The 26,314-nt window shown below is 44.0% G+C and overlaps 1 protein-coding gene and 1 long non-coding RNA gene across 2 annotated transcripts; one reads left to right on the forward strand and one right to left on the reverse strand.

The window, feature by feature from the left end:
* Nucleotides 1–2,615: 2,615 nt before the first annotated feature.
* On the reverse strand, nucleotides 2,616–14,759 carry SLC2A10 (solute carrier family 2 member 10). Its single transcript, XM_073308998.1, has 5 exons — nucleotides 14,216–14,759; nucleotides 7,565–8,947; nucleotides 5,247–5,369; nucleotides 4,342–4,477; nucleotides 2,616–3,064 (listed from the first exon to the last, which is right to left on the reverse strand). Exons 1-5 carry the CDS (start codon nucleotides 14,217–14,219, stop codon nucleotides 2,968–2,970), a joined length of 1,743 nt encoding a protein of 580 aa, XP_073165099.1. The 5' UTR covers nucleotides 14,220–14,759; the 3' UTR covers nucleotides 2,616–2,967.
* Nucleotides 14,760–18,909: 4,150 nt separating this feature from the next.
* Nucleotides 18,910–22,594, forward strand: LOC140897160 (uncharacterized). Its single transcript, XR_012154688.1, has 2 exons — nucleotides 18,910–19,438; nucleotides 21,066–22,594. It is a non-coding gene; the product is annotated as an uncharacterized lncRNA (long non-coding RNA).
* The last annotated feature ends 3,720 nt before the right edge of the window (nucleotides 22,595–26,314 follow it).

The following is a 26,314-nucleotide window of genomic DNA, read 5'->3' on the forward strand; positions in this document are numbered from 1 at the left end:
TGGCAGTGTAACCTGTTCATAGTGTCAGAATAAACATTTAAAAAATATGAAAGCCTAATGAGCTCACAGGAGCTGCGGCTGTGTTTGTACCATGGGGAATGGTGACTGAAAAGGGGGAGTTTCAGCAAGTGGCCTGACATCTCACTACTTTATGCCCATTTTTTCTCTGACGCAGGGAAGATTCCTCATCCCCTTTGTCTGCACTGCAAAGTCTTTACAGTGATTTTGGTACATCACATTCAGCATGAAATCAAGGTGGTGGTTTACCAAGTAAAACAGTGTGTCACCCTCCCCCACAAACCCCTTGTAATCCCAGCCCAGAGACTCAGTGAAAGACTTTCCCTTTCCATGACTCATCAGGGGCTGTGTGTGGTAACTGGAACTCACATTGGTAATAGGGGCTCTAGGACACAGGTGTGTGTATAGGAGGGACTCTAAGGAAGAGCAGCAGACATCTATAACCATTATCTGACCAGCTGCACTCAATAGTTTTAGAAAATAAAGTCCCTAGTTCCAAGCCTGGATATGGGGAGATGTTCTCGCTAGGAAGACTCTATCCTCCAAAGCCTTTGAGTTCAGGAGGATCTCGGTTGCTGGGAGACCCTGCTTCTGTCCTACTTTGCTGTGGCTTTCATAGAGGATGACTAGTTTGTCTTCATTAGCACTTCAGCGTGCTAGGTGCTTCCCAAACATAAGGCCCTTTCCCTGCCCCCAAAGAATTTACAACCTAGAATAGAAGCAGGCAGCCACTGGGATGGAGGTTTAGGGAAGAGGCATGGCATGCAAATGAGCCAGAAACCCTGAGAGTGATGGGCTTTGTCTTGATAGTACAAAGTATTTATAATCCAGAGTGGGGGTGAGGTTTTGTCAGCAAAGAGACAGATGGATGATCCCCAGTAACTCCACAATCATGGTATCAGCCAGCTAGTCTCTGGCAGGCACGGTGAGAGAAGTGGGCTTTCAGGATGGATTTGAATGAGGGACTTTGAATGACAAGGCCACTACGTCAAATGGGGAGAAAGTGACTGCATGAATGATTAATCAGAAAGAGACACTGTGGCTGGAGTCAGAGCCTCCAGTTCCGTGGGGTGGAGCTCTGCTGTGGAGCAAAGGCATATTTCAGAATTCTCTGCACTTGTTCTGCTTCTGCAGTCATCCTGATGGCATTGGGACTTGCTTCCTGTTAGCTGTCTGTTAATGATGATGGACAGAGCAAAGGAAAGTGAACTGAAGTGTCATCACTGAACTACGTCCCCCCCAGGCAGTGTCAGGGTTGAAATTACTGTCTGATCAACACAAGATGAAAGGAGGATGTGAAAGTCTGAAATAATGAAGCATTCCTATTGACAAGGGAGGTCACTTGGGGAAGGGGAATGGTACAATCAATGAAGGAATTCCAGCTAGAGGTAGGAAAGGAGGTCATTAACCATGGCCCATGTGACCCTTCCCCTCTCTGCAGAGACACTCAAGAGGAGCAGCAACTGTGTGGGCAGTTTTGCTGTTGTGGCCACCTCTCCACTGGCAGCTGCACTCAGACTCATTTCATATAGGCTGTCAAACAATTGGCAGATGGTAACAATACATTAGTCACTATGGAGCTGCCTAGTGGTTTTCATTCTCAGCACTGAAACTTGGGACTTGCTTCCTCCACTGCTCCAACAGAGCCCAAGACACTGGCTTTTGCCTGAGGAGGTGATTGTGGTATCAATTAATGGTGTCATTTTGAATGACATACATGTGCTTAGGAGACTATTTGAGAGGGGCTCATTTTAGAAAATTTTGCATAAAATGAACAAGCAAAAACAGGATTTGGGGCCAAATTTTCAAAAAAGTGCCTGAAAACAGCACACCCACAACCTTTTGTGCAAGCAAAACCCGTGTCCATGCATGCAAAAGAACCTCTGTGTGTGCAAAATGGGGAAATGTGTGTAACGCTGACAGATCCCGGTCATTGTCGTTTGGTATCAACCCAGGGACCTCAGGAGCTTAGTGCATGAGCCTCTACTGCATGAGCTAAAAGCCAGCTGGCCGTTAGCTAAGGCTGTAGAACAGACTCATTTTCTCTCTCTCTCTCTGTAACTGGTCTCGGTGCCACTAGATGGGACAGAACACCACACCCAGGAGGTGTGCAAACAAATACCTGATGAAGTGAGCTGTAGCTCACGAAAGCTCATGCTCAAATAAATTGGTTAGTCTCTAAGGTGCCACAAGTACTCCTTTTCTTTTTGCGAATACAGACTAACACGGCTGTTACTCTGAAACAAATACCTGTTTGTGTAGGTGAAAAAATCTTGTGGAATCAGTTAGGAGGAGGCTACATAGAACATTTGGCCGCTACGTTTTGGAACATATTGCCCCATAGCCCTGTGGACTAGCATTGGCTGCATAATTCTCTCTGTTCAATCAGGGCAGTTATTTAGATTGTTTATTACCTGGCAGACTCCATGGCACTGCTCAAAAGTTAAAAAACGAAGAATATATAATACAAATTGTTAAATCTTCGACATGCTCATGGAACAGCCAGTGCATCAGTAATGAAGCAAGCAGGTCTCTTAACTAGGACAATAAATATTCTGTGCACAGATAGTGCAGAGAGACAGAATCCGGACTTCTTGGCAAAAGTTGTGCTTTATTTCTCAAATACAAAAAACATCAACAAACAGTGGGAGGTTCCAACCTCTGAAATAATAAAAGATACCAAAGCAATGAGAGGGTCCCTCTTCAGAGTCCAGAACGCTACTGTCTATTCATACAGCACATATATATAGGGATACAATCTACAGCATCGCTAACATCTGTGTCTCAAGATTCAAGGCACTGCAATGAGTTCAGCCCGCTGGCTTATTGTGCCAGGGCTTTTCCCTCAAGCCAGTGACTGCCTTATGTTGAAGTTATCCAGAATAAATCTCTTGTTGTCACAGACCCTGTTTGTTTCCTGACATTGACACTCGCTGCAGGTGGCTTGTTTCAGGAGGCGCTGGAGTGCTCCACCCTTTGGTACTGAGCATGTGCAAAGTTTCCCCTTCTTCCAAATCTTCGCCTGAATGTGTTTCCTTTCAACAACCTGCCGGACAATGACTAAGGTCAGCCAGGAGCAGCTGCTGTTATCAGTGTTTTAGTGTTTACTTTTCTTCCCCTCTCAACTCATGGTGGGCACAGAATCCATCCTTGGCATCTTCCTAAAACACATGCTCTATCTCAACCAGAAGTTATGGGCTTGATGCAGGAAGTACTGGGCAAAAAGCTATGGCCTGTATTATATTGGAGGACAGACTAGATAGTCCCTTGTGGCTTAAAAATCCATGACTCTACTAATTTATGAGGGTGTAAATGGCAGACTAAAGTCCTTCCTCTGCATCTCCTGCAATGCCCTTCAATCCTGATCTGTGATGCCCCCTAGTCCAGTCCTGACTCCCCACATAGCTTGGCTAAGAGTACACCTCAATGCTGACCTGCAGCAACCCCTGCAATTTTCTCCCCAATTCCCCCCAGGTCTGTTAATGCACCTCAGCCCTGACCTGTCGCTACTGCAATAGTGTCTGAGAATAAGAATGTGAAACTGTCCAGTCTAGACTCATTCTCCAGGATGAATCAAGTACAAATAAATAAACAGCACAAATCAATCTTCCTCACCACTGATGAGACAATTCAGATTTTAGTGATTCATTCACAGACATTTTGCTGACTAGCTATCAATCTAAGGACTTGTCTATACAGGAATGCTCAGGAAAATTAATCCAAACTAATTAGAGGTGTGAATTTAAATTGGATTGGTTAAACTGCATTAAACATCTGTGTGGATGATCTCATTCAGAATTGAGGCCTCGTCTACATAAGCTGCCTTGCGTCGACCTAACTATGGAAGTTTGCTAACACTAAAAGTTTGCTCCTGCTGGTGTAACTGCCCCACTACGCTGACTTAATAACTCTACCTTCACGGGAGACATAGCGTCAATGTCGATGTAGTTAGGTTGATGCAGTATCAGTGTAGACACTGTGTTGCTTACATCTACTGTTACTGGCTTTCAGAAGCCATCCCGCAATACCCCACACTGACAGTTAAATTGGCGTAAGCGCTCCCAGTGAGGACATGCACTACCAAAACAAGGAGCATCGTGTGGACATGCAAAAGTGATTTAATTATTGAGGCGGCTGTATGCCGACATAACTTAGGTCAACATAGTTCTGTAGTGTAGACATGCCCTTAATAACACAGATCAGTTGTTTTTCGGATGAATGACTGGGGGCCTGATCCTTCATGTACTTTATAAAGACCCCCTACTAAAGTAATAGGATAGGGCCCTTTGACCTGGAAAAGAGCCAGCACCACAGTGTACATACCGTTTCCTTGAGAACTGCTGGTCTATCTCCTCTAGAGATTGTCCTTTCGTTTCCGGAACAAAAAGATAAATAAATATAACAGCTGCCACTCCCACTACTCCGTAGAGAAGAAACATCCATGACAAGCCTATGGCATCTACAAAAACAGGTTAAAAAGAGAGAAGGGTTAACAAGAGATCACACCATTTGCACTTAAAGTCCTTTGGCATATGATGCAAGTTGGTATCTTGACGAAACATCAGTTGTGTTGTTTGGGGCCACTGTACGTAGAGAAGCCTGTAAAACATAGCAGAGAAACACACAAGGCCTGGATTGTGAATCAGCCAATGAGAAAGACAGCTCACAACTCCAGAACTCTGAAGTACTGACATCCCAGTCTCTCTGCCTGCCAGAGCTGTGTAAGGAGCAGGGATTAACCTCAGCTCCAGAGGCCAGGCAGTATCTGATGATTTTCTCAGTCTAGTTCATCAGACAGCTCTGCTGGCAAGAAAAGTTGAAGAGCAAAGGGTTCCAAAAGTTGCAAACTTCGTGCTTTCCAGACTGATTCAGATTAGCTGCACTCGGCCAGTACATTTCCATTGCTCACATCACAAAATAACCCAATGTGAAAGAATTAAGCAAAAGCTATGTTGTTTTTATCACTATGGATGACACAGACGCTACAGGGAGCCACTTATAGCAGAGATAAAATCAGCCTGGCTCCTATCAGAGTGACCAAGGAATAGTGCCCTTTTGTCTAGTACCTAACCACCAGTAGCCTGAAATGATGCACAATCCCCACACAGCATCCTGTGGCCAGTGGTGACATTGGCAGCCTGATTGATTCTAGTACCCTGACAGCAGAGAACAGAAGAGTGCTTGGACTGCATTTGGAAAGGCAAACAGGAAATGAGGACGATACATACCAATGAGATCAAGGAATGAGAGGCTGATCAGTAAATTAGCAGCCCAGTTAAAGCTGTTGCAGAAGGAAAAGGCCCTTCCTCTTATTCCAGCAGGATAGATTTCACTGAGGACCAGCCATATCACTGCAGAGAGGAAAGAGGGAAAGACAACAGCATCTTTAGGCACCTTTAGTGTGAAAGAGTGTGGGAAAGTTTTAGGGCTGGATTTTACAAGGGATGAACACTGGCCTATCTCTGCTCCCATTTAATTCAATGTTAAAGCTCCAACTGACTTCAACAGGAGATGCTAAGGCTGAGAGTTTTTTAAAATCCCATCTTTCCTATTTTGTGGAGGAACAAAATACAAATACAGAGACAAACTACATGCAAAGGCCCAGGGAGAGCGACTTAGGAGGAACCTGCAGAAAAGCTCCTAAAAACCCAGTTACATGAAGCTACATTTGGGACATAAACAGGCTCAGTTCTAAACAGCAGGATAAAGGCAGGAGACAGAGCTACATTTTGTCTAAAATCAGAGACACCACTTGTGGAGATGGGAACAGTACACACAGAGAGGGTATCTCTCATGCGCAGGGCGGCCATTTCCAGAAAGATGAGCAGGGATGGCTGCTCCCTTTACACTTGGTGGGACGTATGCAACTCAGTCTTGGAGCATCACACCTAACACTTACCCAGTCGTGTGTCTATTTTACTTCTAGGCAGCTGTTTCTATTACATGCATTTCATTTAAAAATAATAAGAAGAGTACTGGGCCCCTACACCATGCTTTGCAGTCATGGAGCTCATTGCTTTACACAGGTGGATAAGTGGTATTAACTCAGCTTTGCAGATGGGGAAACTGAGGCACTGAGAGGTTAACTGACGTACCCAAGGTTGCACAGAAGTATGTGGCAGAGCTGGGAATAGAATTCAGTTCTCCTAAGCTCCAAGGGACCCCACTACCTGTCACAGAGTGCAGGACATTTCAGTATATAATCTAGGTATGTCCCAGAAATAATTCAGTGTTTTGTGAAACCGTAAGTGATGGCATAAAACAACTTAAAGGTATGCTGTCTAGTTTATGAGGCCTACCGTGGACCTACTGTCTTTTTACTTAGATCTTTTTAACTTCAGTAGATGTTGTTTCCTTTTCCCACAATTAAAAACTTCAATATTATTGAAAACAGAATAAATAAATGCCAGCACGCTAGCACTCACAAGCAGCCCCGCAGTAACAAATCTGGGTGCTCATGCGAGGAATTCAGTCAAAGAGCAGATGTTAGTGGGATACTTTCAAAGGGGTAACTATAAATAACAATAAATAAAAAGCAAAAATGATTCAATTTTAAAATTATTCAAAATATCAATTTAGGCAAGTATAATACAGCTTTCATTGCCTAAAATAAAAGGCAGCTGGGATGAGGATAGGTTGGGTGTGCGATACTTAGGTTTTCAACTGCGGATCACCTATCTAATGTGGTCCAGGCGAGTTATGACTAAAAACCATTGCCAGGTGGCAAGTGTCTGGTAACACCTGTGAAATGAGTTGATAATTTCACTCCAGTTCCTAGTGGATGGGCACCCACACCCCAGTTGGCAGTAATGACTTGTCACCTTTGCTGACTCTCTCAGAAAAGACGCAGAGGGTTGATAGGGCCATGCAGATCCAGGGACCAAATTTTGTGCTGTGAGGCACTGATGTATACTGGCCTTTTGGACAGTGAACAGTAACTATTAAAAAAACACATGAAATTCCAGATGTAGCTTCAAGCCAATGTTCCTTCTCTTATTATGCGCTGTGAGATTTCCAAATATATTTTAAAGCCTAGAGTGGACCTGCCAGCTAGAGTAAGGAAGAAGGGAATGCTGCACTGGACTGGAACTCAGGATATATGGGTTCTTCTCTCAGCTCTGCCACTGACCTCATGTGTGACCTTTGGCAAGTCACTTTGTGCCTCAGTTTCCCATCTGTAAAATGGGGTTAATAATTTTTCCCTGCCTCCCAGGGGTGTTGTGAAGATCAGCTCAATGTTTGTGAGGTACCCAGTTTCTATAGCGATGAGCACCAGAGAAAAAGCTATAAATAAAATAACTCAGGGAAGAGGTAATGTGTATGGGAACCTTATACTGATGCTGTACCGGACCTCCAATATGCAGGGCTGGAGCAGCATGAAATCATTCAGGTAGGCGTGAGTGTGGGGTATTTTTTCAGTTGCAGGACCCTCAGCTGCCTTGTAAAGCAGGTACCATAGCAAATGTTTCCAGAGTATTGTGAAGATCAGTCGTGGTTTTATACTATGGGTTATGGCAGACAGAGCATGTATAAACGCCATACTTACTTGGTCCAAATCCAATTGAGAATGCACTCACAAAGGCCATCATGCTCAGCAAAGTAATCCAATTTAAAACCATATGTTCCCTACTGGGAGTATCACTGAAAGGAGAGCTTGTGCTTTGCACCATCTCTTCATTGGACTGACTTGGCAGGTCCATTTTCTGAGTGCGGGAAGTCTCTGTAATGATCTCTCTGTTTCTAGCACGGGCAAAGGCTTTTGTAAGGCCCTCTGGTCTGGTAAGAGCAAAACCGGGACTCACTTGACTTTCACCAGCAGCTGAAGTCCGTGGGATGTACAACATAGCTGGTTGGGAGGATACTGGCTGCATGGGCTGTGGTGCTATGGTGTACGAAGCATTGGGCTCTGTGGCAGTCTTACAGTCTCTGGCCTTATCCAATGGAACAGTCCAGCTGGTGAGGCCAATAGCAGTGACGGAGACAGACATCACTACACACCCAGCAATCAGTAATACCCTTCTGCCGGCCTTATCTGCAAAAACCATTGCAACTAATGTTGCAATCACCTTCATCACCCCGAGCCCCACAGAAGCCAGGACAGCTGATGAATCATTCTGAAATCCCACGGAGCGGAAGATTTTGGAAGCATAGCACAGCACATTAGGTTGCCCGGTGAACTGCTGAAAGAGCACCAATCCCAGGCCAACCAGAGTCCTGCTTTTCATGTTGTCTCTAGACCTGAAAAGGTCAAGAAAGGAATAATGCTTCTCCTTACATGGCTCTAGCTTTGCTTCCTCTCCATCTTCACTGTTCTTCGGTTGAATGAGGCCCTTCTGAGAGTCACAGTCCCATAGGTTTAATACAACAGGCTTAGTCGGGAGGAGCAGGATACTGAGAAACTGTATGGCAGTCGGTGCAAGAGCCAATCCAAACATATATCTCCATCCCTCAGCCATCTCTGAGAAGATGTAGTTCAGCGCATATGAAAGTAAGATGCCCACGGTGATGCCAGCTTCATAGAGAGACACCAGCAGCCCTCGTTGATGTGCAGCCACCATTTCAGAGACATAGATGCAGCATGCCATGGACGACACAGAGATTGCAAACCCTACAGTCATACGTCCAAATACCAGCCAAATAAATGATCCTGCCAATGTTAGAATGAGGCTGCCACACAACAAGATTAGGTTGCTGACCAGTATCGCCTTCCTCCTTCCGTGACGGTCAATGAAGATCCCACCAACCAAAGAGGCAAGGAGAGCCCCAATGAGCAGGGAACTCACAAGGGTTTCCTGTTCAAAGCAGCTGAGGTGGAAGTCCATCTGCAGTTGCAGTAAGGCACCAGAGATAATCCCCAGCTCATATCCAAACATTAACCCACCCAGGAGAGAGACTGTTGCAGGCAACAGGAGGACCAGCAATGTACGACCTGGAAAGCAAGCAAGCAACAGTGGGATTTCAAAGATTCACTCTGCTGGCTTTATAATGAAAACTCTCTAGTTACACAAAATAGAGAAAGCTGTTCTGATAAAAGGAGGCCCAGGTTTTCAGCATGCACATTCGCACACCTAAGTTACACAAACAGTTACAACAACTGGGTGTACAATTGTGATAATCACACCTATAAACAACCAAGCATTTGTCTGGGTATGTATTTATGGAATTACAATGAGTGTGCATTCAGGCATCACAACTGTGCATGCAGTTTAGTCATGGAAAAAGGGGTGCACATATTTGTGCTCACGGTTCTGAAAATGTGGGCCTGTGTGAACACAGGTAAGACTTAGCTATAATTGGAAGTCACCGATTTATAGTGGAGAAGCCAGGGTAATTCCCCCTTAGACTGTCCAAACTATTTTGTATGTTCAACAACTTCCCAGCCAGGGGATGTAGTTTTCTCCTTTCTGTATTTTTCTGTGGGTTGTGTTACCATTATGATGCTCAGTCCTCAGTTTGCAACTTAGAAGCATCTGTGTGGCTTCTTGTCACCACCTAGGAATTTCACAAATAAATCATCAGAGGAGCAAGTTACTGTTTCTATGTGCTGAATACTGACACCCCTGCCTGTTAACTCTCACACCAGAGAGCCAGAAAGGACTGCTTGGGCCATCCTGTGAGCCCTTTGCTGCTTGTTACCGCATTTCCTCTAACTTCTTACCTAATCCCTCCTTAATTCTCTGCAACGGTCAGGCCTTCCTGGGGAAAATGTATTCCATTCCCCTAAAGTCCAGCATAAACTCTGACTTCCTGAGAAGATCCTTGCTCCTTGTCCAACCATCATATTTTCATTACAAGGGACGTCCAGTATTTTAGACCCAAACTTCCCCATTCCAAAACCTGACTTTACTGTATCTGACTTCTAGTGTGGTAAATTATTTCCATCAGAAATTCTAGGTCAGGGTACTGAGGTTCTAGACAGTGTTATGCTAACACAATATTAAACTAACTGATTTTGTGTCCCCTTTCTTTCCTCTGATCATCTCCATTTTTAAGTCCCTTTACTAATGCTAAGAACAGAGGCAGAGATCTCAAGGACTTCCCTTTAATGTCTCCTCATCAGATAAGTGGTATCATATAGCCAGGCCCCTGTGCATTGCATGATTATGTGTGTGCAGGTAAATTGCTGCAGGAGTGTGGATTATTCTGAAATTGCAGCACAGTTATGCTCCAGAATCTCATTAACTAAAAAGAAGTCTCTAGCTCTTATCACTACAAGAAAGCCAAAGGGAATGCAAAACCAGGTTGGTGGTGTGTGCTCTGAGAGGTGTGAAATGCTCCAGTCACCTTAATTTAAGTCTGAGGCTGATTTAAACTTCAGCATTAACTCTTCGCTGCTGAATATTTTAGAAGGAACATAGAGCTTGTTTTTCATTGCTGAATGCAATGGAAAATGTTCGGGAGTGCATATAGGGGCACACAGCTACTTGCTATCAAAGGCTGCTGGAGTACTGGCTCAATCCCTCTTACCCCCGGATTTAAAACCACCTCTACCTCTGTCCAAAAGGGGGAGGCTAAGAGGAAGTGCAGCCTATCCCCCTACCAAAGGCCTCAGCTGTCCCCTGGTACCAAAAACCGAAGCCACTGCCCACACTTTCCTGGATGCTGAAAAGCTCCAGCTTTGCCATGACAATCTCTACGAGGCCGGTAGGTATGGTCAGTACAGGCAGTTGAACCATACTGAAAATAAAACAGTGGGGCAGCACAAAATAAACTGAGGCCTGGGATAAAATCCTGGCCTGACTGGGAGCTTTCCCACTGACTTCAGTGAAAGCAGACTTTCTTGTGTGGTCTATCCACAGAGTTGCACCATTTTAATTAATGGCATGATTTTACACTGATTGATATGACTCTATACGTGTACTCTCTTATGTCAGTTTAAACTGGGTTTATATCAGTTTCACTTGTGTGGGTAAATGTACAGGAGCAAGTTAAACCAATAAAACGAGCATGAAGACAATATAAGAGAGATCATACACAAAATTTGCACTGGTTTAACTAACCAGATTTCAGTTCAACTTCTGTATCTAGACAAGCCCTGAATTTAATATCAGAATAAATCAGATACACAAAGAATACTAAATGGTTTGGACTAGACTAGTGGAGGGCAGTTAGGAGTAGAGTGCTTGGCCATGCTATATAATCCCTCGGTCCCTGCCACAAAATCCTGGGGCCTCAGTCTCATCATTTAGGTCTAATGCCCCACACAAGATACCAGGCCTTTATATATAGCCTATGAGAGTAAAATTAGGGCAGGAGTGTTCTCCAATGGTTGCAGAAATTAGAACCCCTTCATTCTATTTCTGCCTGTATCACTGATGTGACACATGACCTTGGTCAAGTCTCTTAACTTTTCTGCACCTCATTTTTCCATTTCTGTACAATAGGGATAATGATACAGAGCTACCTTCTTGGAAGAGGTGTTTGTGGGACTTAATTAGTATTTATAAAGTGCTTTGAGAGCCTTGATGAGAGGCACTATATAAGGAAAAAACTATTGTGGGAGAACCTGACAAGTGGAAAATAAGGATGAATTTGGGCAGTGGTATTAAAAGGTATTGGCTTGTAATAGAGAATTAGTTCTCCTGGCCAGTCTTGGGCTCTGCATATTTCTTTGTGACAAAAGCCTTAAGTTCTCTGGGCTAGGGACTGTCACTTCATCTGTGTTTGTACAGCACCTAGCACAATGGGGCCCCAAACCTGATTGGGGTATTTGGGCAACACCAATAATAACAGCACAGATAATGTTCATCACTCCAAATGACCTATTTCTCCTAAATGTTGAGATGCAGTCAGGAGTTTGTTCTGTGATATGCTGTTTTCCAGCATGTGACACTGATGCTTTGTTACTGGTTTTGCTTTAATTTAAAATACTTTAATTTAAATAGACTATGGGAAACAAGTTATGGAAACACCCACTGAAATATGGAAAAGTTTCCTCAACTAGAGCTTTATAAGATGTTTTGCAGTCTGTGCTTTACAGGAAGTGTCTATATTTAGCTTCTAATTACAGTACGCAGTAAAGGTTATTTCTCAGTAAAGGCTATATTTACATTTATATTTATTCTGTAGCATTTTGTCATGCCATTTGTATTCATTATGTCACTCCTGATACATGCCAAAAACCACCCTCCATGCAGTTACCTACACTTAAACACTTCTTGCACACATGTAATATAGATAATTAGAAACAATATTTGCTCAATAAGAACAGAAAGGGGACAGGGCCATTCTACTGTACTTCTCATTATCTTTGTGGGCACTAACGATTTATGACCTTTGATTTAAATCCAGCTTGCTATTCAGTCATTTGCAATGCTGTCAGGGGGGCTTAGCGACATGTGTCCCTGCACTTGGCTTTCACATTTGCACTCTTCTCTTGATTCTTTATTTAATTTCACAAGGGGGGAAAGTTTAGTGAGTCTCACCGATGCCTCTCTGTCAAGTGTGCACTCACTCAGGTCTAGAATAGTAATTGGTGGTGCCAATCAGGATTCAGGTAAACTGACTTTTGTACCGCTAAAGACATTATTTGCATAAGACCAGTGCCAACACTCTCAATCCGTGCAACTTCCTTTAACAAAAAATTTAATAACTAGTCTTAATTCTCAGTTGTTCCAGTCCTGCACTCAGCCCAGGAAGTGGGGCTGGGGGCAAAGTTGGTTTTAAGCCACCTTGTGTGCTCCTTGTATTCTAAGGGCAAGCAGTGGCTTCTGGAGAAAATCATTGCCTCTGAGCAGCTTTAACTGATGCTCTGACTGCAAAGCCCCCTTCTGGGTGTGCTAGGTGTGAGTTGCCAGTGCCCCAGACCTCCATACATGGGGGGCTGGCAGAGAGTGTTCCAGCAGCTTGGTTCAGTGGCTGGGGAACTCTCTTTCACTGGGAGTTCCCCAGGAGTTGTTTCCTCCCCTTCATATCACCAGAGTGGCATTAAGGGGCTAGGGCACAGGGGAGAATTTGGCCTAATAAGTTTGCTACGAGATTTGGTAAAAAGATTTCTAAATTCAAAATTTTGCCAAAAATCAGTTTGAAATGTTCAACAATTTTTGTGTGTGTGAAAATTTCATCCTGTTTTTCGGATCCTTTCTGTTAGCTACGTTTTCATAAGACTTCTGGTCTGGTGCTTCCTGTCCACAAGCAGTTAGCAATAAAAAAAAAAAGACACAGCTACAATTCAGCCCCCTGAGGTACAGCACCCTGCATGCTCATGCCTGACTATAGGGTTCTGGTTCTACAAAGCCTTAAAAATGGTCTGAAACTTACCAATACAAAACAAAATGTGATTTCTATGTTCAAAGGGGGTTAATGATTTTGGATGTCTCTGTTTCTGTGCCTAGATTCTGTGCTTGATTTTCAAAAAGTGCTGAGCACCCACCCTCTGAAAAAAATCAAGCCCTTTTAAGGTGTGTGAAGTTGGCACCCAAAACTAGCCTCTATTGAAAATGGAGACCAGACTGGTGTGCTAGAGTTGACTGTGAGGGTGATATGAGGATTAAGTTAATCTAATTAGCCAGCTGAGAATGAATGACAGTGGTTTTCCGCTACTACAGAAGAGGGAGAGGAGAGGATTTTAGGAAATCCGTGGCAGTGTTGTAAGGAAGGTAGTATCTGGAGTAATCAGTAACAGTTCTCTTAACATCAAGCCTGATATCCCATGAAATCTGGGACATGGGTTGATGGGTCTCAGGCCCCTTCCTAGAGTACAAGAATCCCTGTTACAAAAGCCACCAGCTCCAACCGGTGGCACCCTCAGCAGAGAGCCCAAGGACTGAGAGGGCCACGGAATCTGAACCCTCCGGCTCGGAAGGGGGGAAGCTGCCCTCTCTGCCCCTGTCATTGATTAGGTAACGGAGTGATCCCTCCTCCGGGCTGTGTATGTGTGAATTCAACCCAGCCCCCTTCACAGCACCAAAACTCCAGGGGGGACATCACCCCCAGATCCAGCTCTCCTCCACCCCCACAAATCCGGCCAGGAAGCATCATTCCTTAAACCATTCCCCTCCCGCAGGCGGGCTGCGAAATCCGGGCTGGGGGAGGAGGTCACTGGGGCTGGGAGAGAAGCAGCAGCAAAGCGGGATCCCCAGCGCAGGCGAGTGACAAAGCAATCCCCAGCCCGGCCCCCTGCATTCCGCCCCGAGCCAGCCAGCCCTGCACGCCCCGCTGCGCCCCCAGCCCATCGCCGGGCGGACATGGCACTTACCCATGGCGATGCGAGAGGCCGGGGAGTTCGGCTCAAGTTTGTTTCCAAACAGCCAGGGACAATCCAGCAGGGAGTGGGCAGTAAAACCCAAACCGACTGATTCAGGTCCCTCCGATCATCTGTGCCTGGGGGGGATCCGCCCCCGCTGCAGCACCAGCCCCGAGCAGGGGGGCTCTGACCCAGACCCGGAGAGGAGCGGGGCTCCCCGTCCCTGAACCGGGGATCCACAGCCAGGATCCCCAAGCAGCCAGCCACTAAAGTCCTGCACTCTTCTCGCCTGGGGAGGGGTGCCCCCCGCCCTGTCTGGGTGCCCCAGGCTCGGGCACGCCTCGCCTGCCACGATCCGGCTCGAAACCCTCCAGAAACTCCCGCCCCAGAAACTTTCCCTGCTCCGCCAGCCCCACTCAGCGCCCGGCAGCGCTGAGCCAGGGGGTAGTGCCGCACAGCGCCACGTTGCTACAGCCCTGCCTACTGCCGCTGGGATGGCGGAGCCTGGGCGTTGTAGTCCTGGTTCCCCGGCCCGGGGACAGCTGCCTCGCCAAGGGCTTGGTGGCTGTGCAGAGCCCGGGGCGAGCAGCAGCCGGCAGAGCTCCCAAGAGCTCGCTCCGTACCGCCCCCTCCCCTGTAATGGGATATGCCCTCTCTCCTCCAACACTGAACACACTCTCCGTCGCAGGGAATCATTGTTGATCCTCTTCCTTTTGCGATGAAGGATTTTTGCAAAGTGAGTTCCAAGGAGGCAGCTTAAATCTCATGCATGATCCCGGCCCTCTCTTGTTCCCTAATAATGGGGCGGGGGTGGGGGTGTCTCTGGGGGTGTGGGGCGCAGTGTAATCAGGCTGTGATAATTATGAATATTATGAAGGAGATGTAAGCTGTCTCATCAAAAACAAAAACACAAACCCTTGCAAAGCCGCATGGCACATCCTCACTGTTCCTCTACTGCTGGGATTGTGGTTGTAAGGTCCTTGGGACCTGGATCTTTTCTTCACAGCCCTCTGTAAAGGCCCAAATACATTGGTGATGTTCTAGAACTGGTAGATGAGAAATAAAGTAAACCATAACAGTTGAGCGGAACACCTGACCATGCAGGTTTTCTAGTGCTCCTGCTGAATGTATCAGGACCCCTGACTTGTACTTAAATGCTCAAGTTCTGAAGCTAAGCTTTTATTGGGGCATTTCTAATTGTCCTAAATGCATGGATCCAGGGCAGAGTAAGACTTTCTGCTGGAATTACAGATCTACATCAAACCTCAGCCCTAAATATAGTATATGCTATAAATCATTTTAGCTTGGTGCCTGTGAAATGCTTAGCTGCTCATTGCAGGGGGTCTGGTAGCTCTGACAGGAAGCCTTTGCTTCTAGAGGACTGCTTCAAAACCAGTGCAAGTAACCAGATCAAGTGGAATAACCAGAAGAGATTGGCAAGTGATGGTTCTTTGGTTCTGCTTTGGGTTGGAAAGGGGTGTATATTACAAAAAACAATTCAGCAGGACAGAGATAAGGAAGATTTCAATGTCAAGGGCTGTCACCATTTGCCAGCACTTAGGCCCCATTAGGCAAAGTACTTCAGTGGTGCTTAGCTTTAAGCATAAGCTTAAATTCATCTCTGCTCAGCAAAGTACCTAAGCACATACATAAAGTGAATGTAGTGAAGACAATGGGACATAAGCCGCCGGTTCCTTGAATCAGGGCTTAAACTCACATATCCAAAACCAAAACAAATAAACCCAATCTTTAAACACAGGGTTTTACAAAATCGAATATGTGTTTTCATGATTATTTTAATCCAATGAAAACATTTCCCCTCAATGCTATAAGCTCAAACCATAGAGTATTAGGCTTGTGCATGAGAGTCAGAACATGAAAGTAACTATAAAAAGTGAAACTAACTAGCCAAATTTCATCCCCTCAAAACCGAGAGGACTACAAAAGCAAACAAGTTGGATAACTAATGAAAAATACATTTGATTGTAAAGATGATTTCAATGTTAATAATCTCAGGCGTTATTTACCTTAACAGGGAATTCTAGATAAATATTTAAAAAGCAACCTTTTTATTCAGATAACCATGATGGTACCCAGCTCTTTTTCTGGAAAAAATGTGTTAAATCTCTGCTCCCGAGGAATCCAGTACTGCCAAATCTCATGATTTAACTGTGGGGTTCACAATTTCCCCCTCCTTAAAGTCATAGGTTCCTGGACTCATGTGACTAGACAGAATATCAGCTTTCTCTTTCTTAAAAGGAAGTTTTTAACTTTTGTGGTTGTGGAGTAAACATTGATATCATGAATGCTAAAGGCTCAAAAAACAGCAGGAAACTAAAAAGAATTTCAGATTTACTATTTTAAAATATCTAATGATTTTTAATCCAGTCTCATGGCTTTTGGGGGCCAGATTTAGCATTTTTGTACACTTGAGACTGGCAATATAGGAAATTCTACATCTTTTCAGCACTGGATATGACAACATTTTGGAAAGTAGGTTGTAGGCCATCTGGTTTGAAACTTGAACTTGATCAAAGACTTGTTTTTGTTCCCTCTCAAAGACACAGATCTAGTCTATTTTTAAAAGTGTTTCAAGTCATCCACACATTTTACAGATTAAATATACACTTCCCATTCATCGTCTCTAGTTTCAATTGCAAATTAAGTATTTAAAACTACCACTTTAAAATTTTTGTATCCAGAATAAACTGACAACTGCACAGGGACCTTATGAAATGTAAAGAATGGCTTCAAACACTGAAAATGACCAATAAGATCAACAACATTCAAGGAAGCAGCTTTTCAAAGGGATTAAGGAATGAGAGTTGAAGGATTTGGTAACCATAGCAACTGTTTCAGTGATGCTAATAATCATGCAATTAAGTAATATACTTTAAAAGCCAGACCATAAGTTGTGAGCATTTTAAATCAGCTTTAATCACTGTAGGACAGAAAATCATACAGTTTTACAATATGAAATGTACACACAGCATAAACTTAGCCCAAGTCACTGGGAGATTTTTTTCTTGAAATTAGGATTCTCTTGAGAATGGGTTATCCTGTGTGAAAGTAATCAGGGGAGTAAAATGGGGCTAGGGTCAATGATGCTATGACAATGCAGGAGATCCATGGTTTTCTAATTAATGTTGAAGTACTGTATGTTAAGGGGCTTATGTAAAATTCTGATTGCTCTTATAGCACTCAGAGCCAAAATGTTTTGTTCTAATTGCTAATTAAGTATCTCCTTATCCTGGAGCTGTGTGTGAGACTGATTGACCATTGTGATGTCTATTCTGAACTCTGGGAACACACTGAAAAATTTGGGGTGCTGCTGGTGGATGCCCTGTGATTTTCTCTGTATACTCTGCCATCCAGAATGCAGTCATGAAGCTAACAGGGGTATAGGGGGAGTGCCCCCACTAGATGGCCCTGAGTTGTCTGTGCGGTGCTTTTTCAAGTATATTATGCAATTGACAAAAGGAGGTGTATGACATGGATTTTCACACAGGGCTGGAGAGTGAGCCCGCCCCGCACTCACTTGGCACTGATGGCTCCTGTCCTGTGGGGTTGGGCTGGCGCCCTGTTCCGGCATTGTAACATGGTGCTCTCAGTTGCTTGGTGCTGTGACCCTGTGCACCATGTTGCAATGCCACTCTCAAATTTGGCTTTGGCACCCATCTGTCATGATGGAGGGGTGGCCAGGCCAAACCTGAATGGCCTGGAGTAGGGAACCAAGCCCAGGAGCCGCCACTGCAGGGTGAGCATGGGGTGGTCTTGTCAAGCTGTCTGGAGTGGCTCAAGAGCATGAGCACCAATCTCAGGGCAGACTGTTACAAACCAGAGCACAAACCCCAAACTGGTTGTGAGCTCTATACTGAGATTTTACCAACCAAGCATCAAGTGTGAACTGCTCAAACACTACAACAGCCTTAACATAGAGTCCCCTTGGGTACGCCAATCTATCTTGCCACCTAGGTAAGCTTGCCTTTGCGATAGATGGACTCTTATGCCAAAAATTACAACAATGTTCAGGTTACTTCCAGTCCCAAAGCACCAGCCATTTACTCCAGGTCAATTGTACCTTAGATCTCTCACCAAAGACAATGCTTGTAGCCCACCCTATAACAAACTATCTAAAGATTTATTAACCAAGAAAAAGAAATAGGAGTGATATTTACAAAGTTAAAGCTGGTAAAAATACATTGAGTTATAGTCTTAGATTCCAAAAGGTGGTAGAAGCTTCTATAATAAGCAAGGTCTATATGTCCTGTAGGGCTAACCCAGACAAGCATGGGGATCTTTTGCATATGTTTAGTAATCCTTGCCCCTCAAAGTCATAGCAGCATAAAGATACAGTTTCTTCTTGTCAGGAATTTTGATTCCCTTCCCCCAGAATTCAAGCTGATGGGACAAGTCCTCGTGCATGTCTCCTCTTCATGGGTGTGTGTGTGGAGGGGCAATCAACAAAGTCTTTTGTCCTCTGATGTTTGTCTGGTGTCTATGGGCCTTCTTTTGTTGGGCAGGAGATAACTCCTTATGGCAGAGTGGACTAAGTCCGGAGGCCCCCTGCTGGAGGCCTCGTGGCCCTGCATCACCCTGTCCCAGAATAGAGCAGCGAGAAGTCCTCCAGGCAGCCTAGAGTGGCTGTAGAAGAGTGGCCAATCAGAAGGGCTGCTGGAGTGATCAATAAGGGGCCAGAAGGGCGGGATAAAGGGAAAGTAGCAGTCCAGAGCCTTCAGTTGCTATAAGAAAAGGAGGACTTGTGGCACCTTAGAGACTAACCAATTTATTCGAGCATAAGCTTTCGCGAGCTACAGCTCACGGGCTTGATGGGGGAGGACTGGATGCTTGGCTGGCTAGACGAACAGCAGGACTGCGTATAGCTCACCAGGCAGAACTGAGCCCAGCGAACACTGCCAAAGACCTTGAGGATGGCTGGCTGGATAGAATAGCAGCAGAGCCGTTAAAAGGTCAGTGTGGGCAGGCTGAGCCTGAGGGACTGAGCACAAAACCTGGCCTGACCAGACTGGGGTACTGAGATGGGCCCCGGCTGGGTGTCTGAAGAAGGTAGTGCTTCTGCGAAGAAGCCTAAAAGCTATGGCCCCATACCAGGGCTGTGATAAGAACTTGGGAACATATACCCCGGAAGCAGGGACAGCGTGTGCAGCTTAGCCGGACGGCTGAGCTGCTGAAGACCAGCCGAGAGGACCAGTGGCCGGGGAGTGCTTGCAAAAGGTAGGTGCCACCCTGATGTAAGAACAAAAAAGAAAAGGGAGCCATCCACAAGAGGGGGGGTGTCCCCCCATGAAAAGAACTGTTTATAGGCACTCTTCCCCAGAGAGAAGGGGACATGCAGGAGAGGTGGGTGCTGATGCTGTTACATACCTCCTGTGGCAAATTGTATTTCACACTTGGCAATACTTTCCTGACTGGTAATTTACAGTTATAAAGAAAACACTTTTTTATAAGTGAGATTCATACATTCAGTAATTTACAAGCATTTCATAAAGTCTAAACACAAAACACATTTTTATAACGCTAATACCTATTTTAACACACAGGTAAGTCAGAATGATTACAGTTATACAGGTTTCAGAGTAACAGCTGTGTTAGTCTGTATTCGCAAAAAGAAAAGGAGGACTTGTGGCACCTTAGAGACTAACCAATTTATTAGAGCATAAGCTTTCGTGAGCTACAGCTCACTTCCTCAGATGCATATCGTGGAAACTGCAGCAGGCTTTATATATACACAGAGAATATGAAACAATACCTATTCCCACCCCACTGTCCTGCTGGTAATAGCTTATCTAAAGTGATTTCCAGCACAAATCCAGGTTTTCTCACCCTCCACCCCCCCCCACACAAATTCACTCTCCTGCTGGTGATAGCCCATCCAAAGTGACAACTCTTTACACAATGTGCATGACAATCAAGCTGGGCTATTTCCTGCATAAATCCAGGTTCTCACATCCCCCCCACCCCCATACACACACAAACTCACTCTCCTGCTGGTAATAGCTCATCCAAACTGACCACTCTTCAAGTTAAAATCCAAGTTAAACCAGAACATCTGGGGGGGGGGGGTAGGAAAAAACAAGAGGAAACAGGCTACCTTGCATAAAGGTATACAGTGTACAATTGAGGCCTAGGGGCCTTGGCATGAGCTGGCACCTGGTCTGCCAGCATTATAGGGTTCACTCACCAGCCCTCTTGATCCCAGGGCCTCCCTTGTGCACCAGGCCAGGATTAGGGTTGTGGTGCTGGGACAGAAGGTGCTGCTGTAGGTGTTTGGTGCCCCATCAATGAGGTGAGGAGAACATGGTAGAGAAGTGCACCCATTGAATAGGGAGAATACATCAACACTGAGTTCAGTGGATTATAGTGCATTTAAAACTTTACTTGTGTGCATACAAATCTCTTCAGTTTACTTGTAAATAGCTAGCTACACATTTGTTAGTTCTGTGAGATTTGTAGGCTTAGGCTATCTCAATGGTGAAAGCTAACCTAGATATTAGCTGTGCAGCTTTAGCTGAGTGGGGAATGAAACCAAATGGTCAATTAATTTGAGTACTGGAGAACCACCAGGAGAGTCTTCTGAGTGGGGATGGTTTTAAAAAACTAAATGTAAAGCCAGTAGGTATAATTGAAAATAGTACCACGAACAACCCATTGGCTCTTTGGTTGCAAAACCTGGCTCTGCCACTGCTAGAATAGAGGTAGGGTTCCCTTGAGTTTGGATTCTCTTTGGGGAGCAGTTATAGCACATGCATTTCTTCTGATGGATTCCTGAATTTCTTCTGAGACTTTCTTAAATTATTTCATTGTGTGAAATGGAAATAATGGCTTTTCTGTGTCTTTTCAGCAAACTATTGTCCAGGTATCTGACCTGCCCAGGTATCTGACCTGCCAACACAAACCCGCTCTTAAATATCCTGGAAGGATCCTGTTCTCTGGCAGGGTAATAAAAACATTAACTACCTAAGATAGCCAGAAGGTATGGCTCTGTGGGGGGAAAAATATCTTTATGGTTTGCTTACATAGAGGCAGGTGAGAATACTTCAATATGTTTGGCTAGTGCATCAACTTTTCAGTCAGCTGTATGTCACAACCCTTTCAAACTAAACCGTGAGGAACTGATACAATATTCAGTGGGAATAATTGAAAATGTGTCAAACAATCCTTTGAAAAGCAACCTGAAATGTTTCTTTGCAGTCTGAAGTTATGTAAATAACAAACTTTTGTCTTATACTTGTAAAACCTGTATATTCTGAGCCTGACTCAAAGCCCACTGAAGTCATTGGAAACACTCCTGTGGGCTTTAAATCATACCCTCTTTGTGCAGCTGCTGTAGCACATAACTCCATGAATTAAAGGTTTTGTGTGGTCTTTCATGGAATGGGTCTTTGGGGACCTGGAAGGATCATATCTATAGTGACAAGTCTGTGGCCACTTGCAGACACAGCATTGGTTCCAAAGGATCCTGCAAAGGAAGAGAGGCTCATGCCTCCTGTTCTTTAGCATATTTCTTGTCCTCCTTGCCATGATCTTCCCCTGAGGTGTTTCTTTTGTGATCATCAGGCTGTATGTCTTGGCCAATCCACTTCTCTGTTTGATTCTTATCTCTCTTTTGGCCTGTGGATTTCAAGTGAACGAGGCTGCACTCTAGCTATAGAACCAAATAATAAAAACACCAGGCATAAACCACAAATATGTATTTCTTGAGATGTTTATCATTTAAAATTTAAACTGCAGTTGGTAACAATAACCCAGCTTGAATGTGCTCTACATTGCTGAACTATTCATGAACAGGTTTCAGAGTAGCAGCCGTGTTAGTCTGTGAGCTGTAGCTCACGAAAGCTTATGCTCAAATTTGTTAGTCTCTAAGGTGCCACAAGTCCTCCTTTTCTTTATTCATGAACAGTTGCACTGTGCTTCAAGGCAGTAGCCGCTAGAAACAGACATTACAATCACAAATGAAAACAAGGAGTGGGAATCCATTTAGCAAAGAAGGAATCCCCAGTGATCTAGCAGGTTCTCTCCAACAAGGTGGATAATTTAGCCCCAAATCTGTAATTTGTTCTTTTTTTCACTGTCATTGTAATAAGTAAAATGGTTTAAAATAAGGGCAGAACAGAAGTTAAGCTACCTTGTTTTGTAGTCAGCGATGGGAAGTTTATTAGACGAAATATTTGTTCTTATAACCAAACTCAGCAAGTTCAGGTCATTCTTTGTTTTAGAGATGACAATAGTGCAAAGTGAGTCAGGGTTTGTTTACTCACAACAGTTGTACCATTCTAACTATATGGGAAGCGTTAAAGCACTACAATCCCCCTAGCATGGAGACAGTTATATTGGCATAATGACAGGTTTCAGAGTAACAGCCGTGTTAGTCTGTATTCGCAAAAAGAAAAGGAGTACTTGTGGCACCTTAGAGACTAACCAATTTATTTGAGCATGAGCTTTCGTGAGCTACAGCTCACTTCATCGGATGCATACCGTGGAAACTGCAGCAGACTTTATATACACTCAGAGAATATGAAACAATACCTCCTCCCAGCCCACTGTCCTGCTGGTAATAGCTTATCTAAAGTGATCATCAGGTTGGGCCATTTCCAGTACAAATCCAGGTTTTCTCACCCTCCACCCCCCCCACACAAATTCACTCTCCTGCTGGTGATAGCCCATCCAAAGTGACAACTCTTTACACAATGTGCATGATAATCAAGTTGGGCCATTTCCTGCACAAATCCAGGTTCTCTCACTTTGGATGGGCTATCACCAGCAGGAGAGCGAATTTGTGTGTGGGGGGGTGGAGGGTGAGAGAACCTGGATTTGTACTGGAAATGGCCCAACCTGATGATCACTTTAGATAAGCTGTTACCAGCAGGACAGTGGGGTGGGAGGAGGTATTGTTTCATATTCTCTGTGTGTATATAAAGTCTGCTGCAGTTTCCACGGTATGCATCCGATGAAGTGAGCTGTAGCTCACGAAAGCTCATGCTCAAATAAATTGGTTAGTCTCTAAGGTGCCACAAGTCCTCCTTTTCATATTGGCATAAGTGTGCTTTACAGCAGCATAGCTATTCCCATACAAGAAGAGGAATGCGCTATACTAGTGTAAGCCACCATTACAGTAGTATAACTGCAGCCACACAAGGGGTTGTACCAGGATAACTACTTCAGAAAAAATTACCCCCCAAGCCAACTTAGTTATACGGATACTCAGAGAAGGGCCATGCTGAGGCTTGGGGTAGCTGACTCTGTATAAACTCACAGTTGCCTCAGTTTGCCTAATTCCCATTTGACCAGCTTTGAGAATCTCGGTCTTAGGCCAGGTCCACTGGGAATGCTTTGCCTGTATAGGAATACTGGTGTACTTCTCGGGTGTGTCTACACTATGGAGGCTACAGCAGCACAGCTGCAGCAATGCCACAGTACGAGAGTGTAGATGGGTCCTATGTTGACAGAGGGGGTTTTCTGTTGCTGTAGGTAATCCACCTCTCCAAGAGGCAGTAGCTGGGTTGATGGAAGAATTCTTCTGCCAGTGTAGCTGGGTCTACATCGGGGGTCAGGTCGGCTTAACTACAGTGCTTAGGGGTGTGAATTTTTCACATGCCCTGAGCAATGTAGCTAGAGCGATCTAAATGTTAAGTGTAGACCAGGGCCTCGGTAGACTTATTCCAGCCCCTGCAAGTGGGAAAACAAACAGGTCTGTCAAGCAATTAAAAAAAAATGAATTGCCATTAATTGCACTATTAAACAATAATAGAATACCATTTATTTAAATATTTTTGGGTGTTTTCTACATTTTCAAATATATTGATTTAAATTACAACATGGAATACAAAGTGTACAGTACTCACTTTATATTTTTGATTACAAGTACTTGCACTGTAAAAAAAACAAAAGAATTAGTATTTTTAATTCACCTAATACAAGTATTGTAGTGCAATCTCTTTATCATGCAAGTTGAATTTTATGTTAAAAAAACTGCATTCAAAAATAAAACAATCTAAAATTTTAGAGCCTGCAAGTCCATTCAGTCCTACTTCTTTAGCCAATCGCTCAGACAAACAAGTTAGTTTACATTTGCAGGAGATAATGCTGCCCTCTTCTTAATTACGTCACCAGAAAGTGAGAACAGGCGTTCTCATGGCACTGTTGTAGCCAGCGTTGCAAGATATATGTGTGCCAGATGCACTAAAGATTCATTTGTCTCCATCTTCAACCACCATTCCAGAGGACTTGCGTCCATGCTGATGATAGGTTCTGCTCAATAACAATCCAAACCAGTGCAGACGACACATTTTCACTTTCTGAGTCAGATGCCACCAGCAGAAGGTTGATTTTCTTTTTTGGTGGTTCGGGTTCTGTAGTTTCTGCATCGGAGTGTTGGTCTTAAGACCTCTGCAAGCATGCTCCATACCTCATCCCTCTCAGATTTTGGAAGGCACTTCAGATTCTGAAACCTTGGGTTGAGTGCTGTAGATATCTTTAGAAATCTCACATTGATACTGTCATAACTATAAAGGGAAGGGTAAACACCTTTAAATCCCTCCTGGCCAGAGGAAAAACCCTTTTACCTGTAAAGGGTTAAGAAGCTAAGATAACCTTGCTGGTACCTGACCAAAATGACCAATGAAGAGACAAGATACTTTCAAAGCTGGAGCGGGGGGGACGGGACACAAAGGGTTCTCTCTGTCTGTGTGATGCTTTTGCTGGGATCAGAGAGGAATGCAGGTCAGAACTCCTGTAAAAAGTCAGTAAGCAATCTAGTTATGTGTTAGATTCTGTTTTGTTTAAACGGCTGATAAAATAAGTTGTGCTGAATGGAATGGATATTCCTGTTTTTGTATCTTTTTGTAACTTAAGGTTTTGCCTAGAGGGATTCTCTGTTTTGAATCTGATTACCCTGTAAGGTATTTACCATCCAGATTTTAGAGGTCATTCTTTTACTTAATTAAAATTCTCTTTTAAGAACCTGGTTGTTTTTTCATTGTTCTTAAGATCCAAGGATTTGGGTCTGTGGTCACCTATGGAAATTGGTGAGGATTTTTATAAAGCCTTCCCCAGGAAAGGGGGTGTAGTGCTTGGGGGGGGGAAACGTTTCCAAGTGGGCACTTCCCCTGTTCTTTGTGTAACATTTTGGTGGTGGCAGCTTTTAACCTAAGCTGGCAAGAATAAGCTTAGGGGGTCTTTCATGCAGGTCCCCACATCTGTACCCTAGAGTTCAGAGTGGGGAAGGAACCTTGACAGATATCATCTTTGCGTTTTGTCAAATCTGCAGTGAAAGTGTTCTTAAAATGAACATGTGCTGGGTCATCATCAAAGACTGCTATAACATAAATATATAGGGCAGAATGCAGGTAAAACAGAGCAGGAGACCTACAATTCTCCCCCAAGGAGTTCAGGCACAAATGTAATTAATGCTTTTTTTTAAATTAGCGTGTCCCCTGGAATGGTGGCTGAAGCATGAAGGGGCATATGAATGTTTAACATATCTGGCACATAAATACCTTGCAATGCCAGCTACAAAAGTGCCATGCAAATGCCTGTTCTCACTTTTTGGTGATCTTGTAAATAAGAAGAGGGCAGCATTATTTCCTGTAAATGTAAACCAACTTGTTTGTCTTAGCGATTGGCTGAACAAGAAGTAGGACTAAATGGACTTGCAGGCTCTGAAGTTTTACATTGTTTTGTTTTTGAGTGCACTTTGACAAAGATTGTACTACAGTACTTGTATGAGGTGAATAATATTTTCCAATTTCTTTGGTTTATCCTTTTTACAGTAAAAATATTTGTAATAAATACATTTTAATTTCAATTACAACACAGAATACAATATATATGGAAATAAATTTCAATTAGTATTCTATTGTTTAACAGTGTGATTAAATCTGCAATTAATTAAAAAATGAATTACAATCACTATTAATTTTGAGTTAACTGCAATTAATCGACAGCCCTACAAATAAAATCAGTAAAAGCACAGTTTTGCCAGTATAACTAAGTCTACAGTAGAGGCTTTTGCTGGCACAGATGTCAGTCATAAATCACACCTCATTACACCCCTGACCAACATAATTGTGCTAGCAGAGGTCTGTAGTGTAG

Source organism: Lepidochelys kempii, chromosome 13 (assembly GCF_965140265.1).
Source record: "Lepidochelys kempii isolate rLepKem1 chromosome 13, rLepKem1.hap2, whole genome shotgun sequence".
NCBI classification, from domain to species: Eukaryota; Metazoa; Chordata; order Testudines; family Cheloniidae; genus Lepidochelys; species Lepidochelys kempii.